This window comes from Haemaphysalis longicornis, unplaced genomic scaffold (assembly GCF_048455015.1).
Source record: "Haemaphysalis longicornis isolate Haplotype H1 unplaced genomic scaffold, Haemaphysalis longicornis Haplotype H1 scaffold_1, whole genome shotgun sequence".
In the NCBI taxonomy this organism is placed as follows: domain Eukaryota; kingdom Metazoa; phylum Arthropoda; class Arachnida; order Ixodida; family Ixodidae; genus Haemaphysalis; species Haemaphysalis longicornis.
Window position 1 is genome coordinate 106,713,098 of NW_027526203.1, and position 9,162 is coordinate 106,722,259.

The 9,162-nt window shown below is 48.4% G+C and overlaps 1 protein-coding gene across 18 annotated transcripts in view; it reads left to right on the forward strand.

The window, feature by feature from the left end:
* Sin1 (SAPK-interacting protein 1) overlaps positions 1-7,709 on the forward strand; it is a 132,203-nt gene extending 124,494 nt beyond the window's left edge. For all 18 annotated transcript variants that reach the window (XM_077706790.1, XM_077706863.1, XM_077706886.1 and 15 more), the window contains one exon: positions 1,052-7,709. In XM_077706790.1, the coding sequence (XP_077562916.1) occupies positions 1,052-1,272 (221 nt within the window). In that variant the 3' untranslated portion in view covers positions 1,273-7,709. The remainder of the gene's footprint in view (positions 1-1,051) is intronic.
* The last annotated feature ends 1,453 nt before the right edge of the window (positions 7,710-9,162 follow it).

The following is a 9,162-nucleotide window of genomic DNA, read 5'->3' on the forward strand; positions in this document are numbered from 1 at the left end:
GGGGGGGGGGGGGGGTACACTTAACTATCATTGTGTTTGAATGCGGAACGAAATCGTTTTGGTAATCCCATACACAAGCTGCATGTTCACTTTCCTTTTGGTTTTAGACTTCAACGAACAGCTGATCACTCGGCGGAAGCATTTTTTGAAGTACAGGGTAGGCAGTTCACAAAGAAAAAAAGGTTTCTTTGGGAGAGTGTAGTATATGACAAGGCCCTGAGACTGTAGTTTGTGCTAGTTTCTGCAGGCTCCCTGTGTCATATGGTGATGTTTCGAAAAAGTGTTCAGCCGTGGACTCTGCTTACTCTATAAGCCCGTCGCCGCGCTGCTCGCTGAGGATATACAAAATTTCAGGGCAGTGGAATTACAATCAGCTCCATGCATATGCCGGCTTCTTGACGCTGGTCTGTGACACACCTGGCACTCATACAGACCAAATGTACCACACTAGAGCGTGTCAGAGATCTTCACACTCTTGTGAATACACCACATTTGTGAAAAGAGTGACTGCTCCACATTAAGATGTATTTCGGACTACATGTACAAATGGTAACTTTAAGTTGTAAACGTGCCCCAAAAGCAGCAGCGACCGTGGCCAGAGCATCGTGCAGCTGCTTTCGAAACGGGCCGCTAGGGGGATTTCAGCGGTGCCCCTACAGGCAGCGCTTGAGGCGTATAGCTTGCGATCAGGCAGTGTAGCTTTCTCTATTCCATAAGTTATGGTGAGAGAGCACTCGAAGTTGCTTTTATTCACCATCCAGTCTTCCATATACCCTGTCAGCGCTGTCCAACTTGGGGCCCCAGAATTTAAAAAGTGTATCCAGGAGCTGTGTCTCACTGAATGGCACTCATGTACCCCACTAAACGAAGAAGGTAGCCGGTGGACATTTCTTCTTCTCTCTGACTTCCTCCTACTAAGCAGGCAGGACAGGTGCGCTGGTGCATCTGTATGAGGCATCTGTGGTTTGTGCAATTTGAACGGACATCGGCCTTGTACTGTACGTTGCACTAAGCACTGTGCTTTTCCCTTCCTTTGCTTCCCCCCTGCCAGGCATGGGCTCCCCCGAGAAGAGTGTGGTGAAGGTGGTGTACCTGTCGGGCGGCGAGTTCAAGCACCATGTGTTTGAGACGGACCCCGGCACGGCCTCGGTGATCCGCAACAAGCTCGGCTACATCCTCATCATGCGCACCAGCCCTGCGCGCACCCAGTATCTGGCGGTGAAGGAGCGCAAGCTGCTCCGCAAGCAGGCCTCCTTCCTGCTCCCGAGCTAGGCCCTGCTCTGCCCTCCCCCTCGGGAACACGCGAGGCATGCTGGTGGGGCAGCACCGCTCCCCTGCGCGGCCACTGGCTCGCAAGCACGAGACGTGCGGGAGGTCGCTGCCATCTCGCCTCAGGCTCACCATTCCCGCCTGTGTCTGGCCCAAGGACTGGCAGCGCCTGCTCATCAGTTGCACGGCCATTTCAAAGGTGCCGCTGTTGCCACTGCCCGTGGCTGCGGGGCACCACTCTGCCTCACAGTCCCTCGGTTCCCGCAAGTCTCGGCCCTCGGGAAAGTGGCTGGTGCCAACAGAAGGAGCTGGTTGGTTGCGGGACATTTGCACCGGCCTGCATTGCGCTGGTGACTGTGCAGTAGCTTGACTGAGCTGGCCATGAGATTCGCTCAGACTGGAAGTTCCTCGATGCACCTGCCAGGCCCCATCCGGCCTACTCCAGAAACCGGGTTATGCAGCCGCCATGCCACTGCGTGAGCACATGCGCACGCTAGCACTGCCGGAGCTCGTATGGGTGGCGCCTGGTGCTGTCTCTTTTGTGGCTGGTGGCATTTGATCATGTGTGAAATGGCTCACCGGGACCCTTTGGTCACTCTGCCTGCCGCCCCCATCTTCCCATCTTCTTCCCACTGCTTCATGTTGGAATTGAGGAACTGTGTGGACTTGTGGCGGCATCGCAGGGAAAAGGCCACAACTTGGCGTCACTGAGAGAGGGCCAGAAAGAAGACGAAGAAACTGTTGTGCATGTTTACTGCCTGTTGCGCATGTTTTAAGGTGCATGACATGTATAGAGCCACGTCGTGGGAAAACAGACGAGAAGGCCACGTGTTTTTTTTTTTTAAAGCAGACCCAGAGCCGCATCTCGGAGGCCAACTTGGTCCACCAGAATGCTTGAAGCTCATCTCGAGGGGGAAGCCCTCTGTTGATTTTATAGCTCCAAACGAGCTCAACGTCACTGTTTTGATGCACGGAGAATGGACCCCCAGTCGTCCTTTTCGCCCTCCGCGTGACTTGTCAAGAGAACAGGCAAGCAGCAAGAAAAAGAAGCTGCTCGCGTGATGAGCCAAAGCAGTGGTGTCTTGTGTTCAACTGTCGCTCTCCTCAAGCAACCTGCGGACTGGACGTTCAACAGAGGCAATTATTTTTCCATTTGCTCTTATCGATGCGGCCGCACAATGTGCCGCCAGCGGCGCTCCAGAGAGACGCTCGGATGAGAGGGCAGAGCCGTCAAGTGCACGCCATCCGCTCTCTGTTCAGTGCTGTGTGCGACTCATTTGCCACCAAGCAAGCGGCTTGGTAAGTGCTCCAGCTGCCCTCAGCGTGGAATGTTTTTTGTTTTCTGTCCCTCTTGGTTTTAATGCAACTGTGGAGCTCTTTTGCAACAAGTGGGGCAAGGGAGTGCCAGTGGCGCCCTACACGGTATCTGCTATGCAGACCAAACCCTGTTCCTACCTCTGTAGTTCTTCTAATGTTTGCAGGGGAAGCAAGGAGGCTTCCACTGGGCCATTTCTGAGCAGTGTAGAGTGCAAAAGCCCTGTTGTTTCTTCCCACTAATTCCCAAGGTCATGTGCAAGGAATGGCGAAGGAAAGGTGCAGTTGACAGTAGCAAACCCACGCTTGCAACATGCATGATCTGGCACCTCGTTCAAAGGTTACGCACGCAGCAGTGGAATGAAATCGCAGTGTTTATTGCTGCAATCCTCGACAGGCCTGTGCCTTTGAAAGCATAGTTGCTTTGTTTGCAAGTTTTGGGGTGTGTGGTCATCAGTCTGCATCGATCGATTGGTGGTCTGGAATAGCGTGTCAGAATATTTGTATTTGGAGTCCTAGCAATCTATATGATGGCAACAGGTGAAATGCATCATTGGGGCTTTTCCTGCATCAGATGACCAGTTTTGTACCCGAAGCACCAAATATCCCACCACAGTAAGGGAGAGCATTTCTGCGGAGTTTCGCCGTTTGTCTTTCGCATTTTTGCTGTTCCAAAGTTATAAGTTATAAGTTGCAACTTTCAAACAAAATTAGGCTTGTCATTCCAAAGCAGCAGTCTATTGGTTGAGGCCTTTTTTTCATTTCTTTCCGTGATCCTTGTAGGTGTTGTTCTGAGAGAACCCCGCCTGAAGCAGTCTCTGTGCAGTCTGGGTCTGTACAAAGGCACAGAGCTTGTACTTCCCCCGAACAATGTCAGACAGCTGAGCAGGCCAGCTACTGCACTGATGTCAAACCAGAAAACCGATCCGGGCCCTCTGCCCACTCACCTGCACCAATTGATCGATGAATCGAGACGGTATTTTTACTTCCGCCAGTGTATAGTCGGCATACCGTTAGCATTGCCCTCGTGTCGTCATGTTTGCCAATGGCACTGTATTGCAGGCCCTCGGTGTGTGAGCTCGACAAGCTGATCGGGACGGGCAGAGCTCAGGTGTTTTCGCCCAGCAAGTGTGGTCGCTCTTGTTCTGTTTGGGTTACGAGTGCAGGCTGTCCCAGCATGGCGGGGAAAGTCAGCCTAGAAACACTGCCTTATGCGAGTTACACGGTTGGCAGCCGTGGCTTTTATTTTGTCCCTTCTGTGGTTAAAGGCATTTGTACCTGGACTGTAGAGAAACTATGGTTTACTTTTGAGCAGTTCACTCATCCACTGGTGTTTTGTTCAGTGCAATGTGTTGAATTTTATAGGTTTGAAGATTACTATACTGAATTGTTTCCATTGCTCTGCTAAAGGCAAGAGAAAATTTAATGGCTGTGTTATTCCTGCCCACTGGAAAGGCAGTGGTTTTCGGTAGTCTAGCAGCAACATGCAAGTGTGTAGTATTGAATTGTGGAAGAGTAAATTTGCCTCGCAATTGCAATCATTTCAAACAAATTTTTATTTAAAAAAGAGAATAAAGAGCTTTACAAAAAAAGTTTTGCGACAAAGGAAAAAAAAAAGAGCAAAACATTGGTGTTGCTCCACACAGAAAAATCACACAAAAAATGTAAGAATGGCATTGTGTACATATACTATCAGTTATGAACTCCTGCAAATATCAAATGCCCAACAGTAAAATTTCTTGAGTTACAAATAAAATGTTACCACTAGTGGGTCTCTTGCCATTGTGCAGAACAGTTCCTGGAGACGTAGGTTGGCCGCACATCCATCGCAGAAAACATTGGTTTTCTGCTGCACTCCTTTTTGTTCGTTGGACAATTTAATTTACAGTTTCAATACTTTTGCATTTTCTGGGGGTTGTGTGGACCAGGGGTATCAGTTTCTAGGGCGGTTAGGCGCACTGTCGCTTTCTGTGCCGAAATTCGATAATGAAAAGTTGTCCTCGTGGTCAGTGCTGCTAATTTCACCCAAAAAGTCGCGTAAATAATCGTCCAAATCGCTAAAAATGCAACATTTCTGTGGCACCGTAGCACGCGGTGTCGACATTACCTCCATTTCATCCGAGCGCCCGTCACGTGACACCAGTGGTGCTTTAAAAAAATCTAGGTGTGCAGAAAAACAAACAAAAGAGGATGTAAGTGTGTCTACTCGTCAGTAGATGGTACCAGCTCTCAGAGCACACTCGGAGAGCGCCACATTCGAATGGGAAAACATCAGAATTTAAACTTGAAAGCGTTGATAGTATGCTATCGATTTGAATAGGAGTGGGCAGGAAAGTGTTAAGTGGCCATGTGCTTTCCACAGTCAATACAGTAGCAGGAGTTATGTTTTGTTGAAACGATGACAGTTGTGATTGCAGTGCTCTGCATAGTCTGGCACAGTGGCTTTGTATGACTGGGCTAATATCTGATTGACCCAAGGCAGCCTGGAAGCTGACCTGGGTCATTCAGATAAGGTCAAATTCTCCACATATTCATTGCCCCATGGCCTAGAGCCTAGCACGGTACCCTTTGGCAGTGCTTTATACTAAGGAGGTCAGCACTTAAGTTCAACAAGTTGCTAAGTGTGTCTTAAACCGAGCATTTTACCATCAACGTTTACCAAGCAGTGCCCTCGACTGCCAGCGATTGTGTGTGAAATTTGTACTGCTGAGGAATATCAACGGCCGAGTTTTCTGCTCGACATTGAAACAGAAGTCTAAGTGGAAGGTTTCTTAGCAAGTGTCACGTAGGTCATGGGGCAGACAACTCGCTGAGCTGCATGCATGGCACATTTTTGCCAGGAGTGTGTTTAAGAGAGAGAGCAATTAAAAAAAAAATTGCCTCCTGTTTTAGCATGTTTTATAGTACGTGATCAATGTATCCTGAAGGAGTTACCTACCTTTTCCGTTATTTTCTTTTCGTTATTTTCCTACCATTGTGTTGGCAAAATTTATACCTTTAAAGGGTCATGAAGACAAAATGCAAGCTTGTTTAATTTGAAAGAATTAGCCTTTGGTAACTCATTCAGCTCCATTCCAGCCACGAAAGACTTTTTTTTTTTTTAATTAAAAAAAAAAGAAATATTGAAAAGCTTTTGAATTTCACTCTGCACTTTGTTGAGTGACACTATTGAATAGGGAGAATGGTAAAAGCGGAGTTACCGATGTCTTAACTCCATGTTACCATTCAAGTGTATGAGTGAATGGTACTAGAGGCACATCTGCAATTGGCCTGTCATGTTTCTTGGTGCTGGCCTTGATCGGCAGCGAACAATCTCGCAAACAAGTTCCTGTGACATCACAAGTACCCGGTGAGAAAGTGGTTGGGGACTCGCCAGTGCTTCATCTGTCCTTCTTAGTATCTAAAACATTTTTGGAAGCTTGCACTAAAATTGGTATGGTTGTTATTGGGTCGGTGGTATTTTGTCTTCGTGGCCCCTTCGTCGAGAGATATATTACGGGTGCTAAGCCTCATGCGTCTGAACATTCTGTTGAATCCTCCCGTAGATTTTATTTTGTAAATGTGTGGTGTCCTTGTTGGACTGAAAGGTTGGCAAGTACCCCGAAATGTGGTTCAATTTGTATTGTTTCGCAGCCTAGTGCATTGTTTGACTTTCAGTGTGGCTAGTCGCAATTTTGCAGCTGCACGGTGCGTCGAGCTTTCAGTGCAGTGAGTTGGAGGAACAAAAAAGTGCTGCCGGAACAGAATCGTTGGCCTGTATTTCCCATTGGAATATGCACCAGTAGCTTTTTGCACTGCTGTGATGAGAATGCTGTCAAATCCTGTCTTCCATGACTACAAAGTTCCTTGCCGCTGTGGCCGCCTTGTTTTCCTGTTGCGTTATTCGTTCGCCCATTCGCCTGTGCACTGCTTCGACACCATCGGCCCCCTCGGTTGTGACCCCTAGAGCCCGGAGGGCCGTCTTCTCCGCGGACTGGCCTGCATGCCGTCATCGAGCGCCACCGAAAGTTCCTCGGATGTGGTTCCACCTCCTGGGAACACTGGAAGGTGTGGGAAATAAATGCAGTGGCTTAGTACTCTTGAACGGGTCGCAAGTGACCCACGTGTGCAGCCTAGCTGGTGTGACCGTGACCCTGTGGTGCCAGCGGGGGAGGACATGCAGAAAGCTGGAGTGTGGACATTTTGTACGGCATGTGCATTTTGTTCCTAGCACTGGTGTGTGCGTTCAATGCTCATGACGAGGCTGCATCGTCTTCAGTGAGTCTCCGTTTGTGTCCGTGTACGCACCACTCGCACCTCATCTGCACACTGCCCGGGAGTGTCGCTTTCACTGTGCCTGCCTGGGGTGGCATCTTTTCGGCTGCCCATAATTCATTTGTGAGACAAATACCGTACAGCACTCAGTGGCTGCTTTTACGCTTGGGCAGTTTACAAAATATAAGTTACACTGTTTTGCTCTGATTGTGTCATTTTAAGCTTGCAAAACCTGGGAGCACCATTGCAGGACGAAATACCATCCCTTCAGGAACGTGGTAAAACAGCGGGACACGTGCCACCAAAATTGGGTGGTGTGGTCATATTAACTGCGGTACGATGCATGGAAAGAAGTGTGCATAGGAAAAATTTTTGCGCATTTACAAAGCTTGCACATCATAAGAAAGAAGAACACTGAATGCAGAATACTACCGATGAGGGTCACCTATGCACTTTAAATTTACCTAGGAAGAATTTCTTTCAATAAAACAAACTGTTCGCCTCATTATTTAAAAATGTTTTCCTGTAGTGGCATCATGCAACACCTTTATTGCGGCGTCCCACTGGCTGCAGTGCTTCGTGTGGCTTCAAGCAGCTGGTGCCGTGCCTCAGAAATAAAAATGAAATGGAAACAAAAGGAGCGCCCGCAACGGTGTCATCTTTGCTGAGTGGCCTGCTCAACTGGTGGCAACGCTGCAGGAGGAACAGGCGCGGGCGTGTGCCACCCTTGGGCACGCGATTTCAACACGCACCTCTGCTCCTCCGTCTCGGCCATGTCTGCAGCTCATCCTGCAACCAAGTGTGGGTGGTCAAATTGCAAACAGATCTTGCAAACAAGGCCCAAATGCCTAATTGTCACTTTTCTTCAGTCAGACACCGTAGAATGTCGCGGTGAATTAAAAGCGACAATGTGGGTGAGTTATTGAGAACAATGTGGCATCCCCCAGGCTGCGTGCAGCTTCGGAAATAAACTATATGGGTGTCCTGCGCTATTTCTTTCTTTGTCAAATTGCCAGGACGCGAGAATTTTAACAGGAAGTGACTTCAAAAAATATGCTGCATTAGTGGGAATGCCCACATGCCTTGTTAGGTACTTGGTGTGTCTACGAATGGGAAAGAATTCCAATTTCTCGGTGAATTGTGGGAACGGAAACGAGATAGTTCAGAAAATTTTGATACTTATCAGTCTCAGTCAGAAAAAATTAATATTAATTTTTCTTTTAAAATTCCTTTTATTAGTTTCAGTGATGTCATCTGGTGGTAGTTTCAGCTGGAGTGAGGGCCTACCTCTTTGCTTGCCGTGCGGCATTTGTGTGCCCTTGCACCGTCTTCTGAACATAATCGAGGGTTCCATGAAATGCTGTCTGGTCAGGCATGAGAATGACTTGTTGTTCTCACTGAACAAGGAACCTGTATGATCTTCCGAAACGTCAGTTATACGGGGTCAGTGTTCGCTTTTCCTTTGTTCGCCATCTTCTGAAGTGTGCTTTCATGGGCAGCAGCGTGTTGGAGCCAATGCTGGGATAGCCAATTCAGAGTCCATCGCAGTAGAGGCAGCACAAACGTGCAGACACATGTCCAGCGATGGGAATGTGTCTGCTCATTACCATTGCCATTGCCCTTTTTGAATTGGAAAGGTCGTTCTCCTCCAGAGGCTTGGCCAGCCGTCCTTGTTTGCACTATGCACGCGCTATTGCAATTCTAAATCTCCTTTACTACTGTGGCAACTATAGCGCGCTCAAATGACTCATTTGGGCCTCCATGGTGGGATTGTTGCATGATCTCTTTCTCTTTGCATCATTTTTTTTTTCTCGTTTTCTTCATCCAGTAAGCCCTGCATATTCACTATTGGCGTACACGTACTTTACTGCTTTTGTAATTGGCGCACTCAAAGTACTCCTTCCGGCCGCAACACGTGTCTCTATCGTGTGTTTCAGTCGAAGGCCACAGCGCATTCACTGGGTCTGCCTTTTGTTAGCTAGTACTAACGGCCGCCTGTGATGCACGATTTGTTTTAAACACGGGCTGCTGCGAATGCGTGTTGGAGTCGCATTTCGTAACACCCGGGTTAGGATCCCGAATGCACCCGCTTCTCTTTTCCTCACTTTTATTCTGTTTTTGGGGACGATCGCTCGGTCACACCGGCGTCGAATTTTCGCATTATGGGGCATTTGATGCTTTGGCATTGATAGCTTACAGTATCGACAACAGTCGTTTCCAACACACTGTTGTGGGTGGTGCGTGCTTCAACCTAATCTTGTCTACGCTGTTGTAGACAACAGAGAACGGCGCAGCGCCATTCTCTGTTCCCCCGTCTTTCACGGT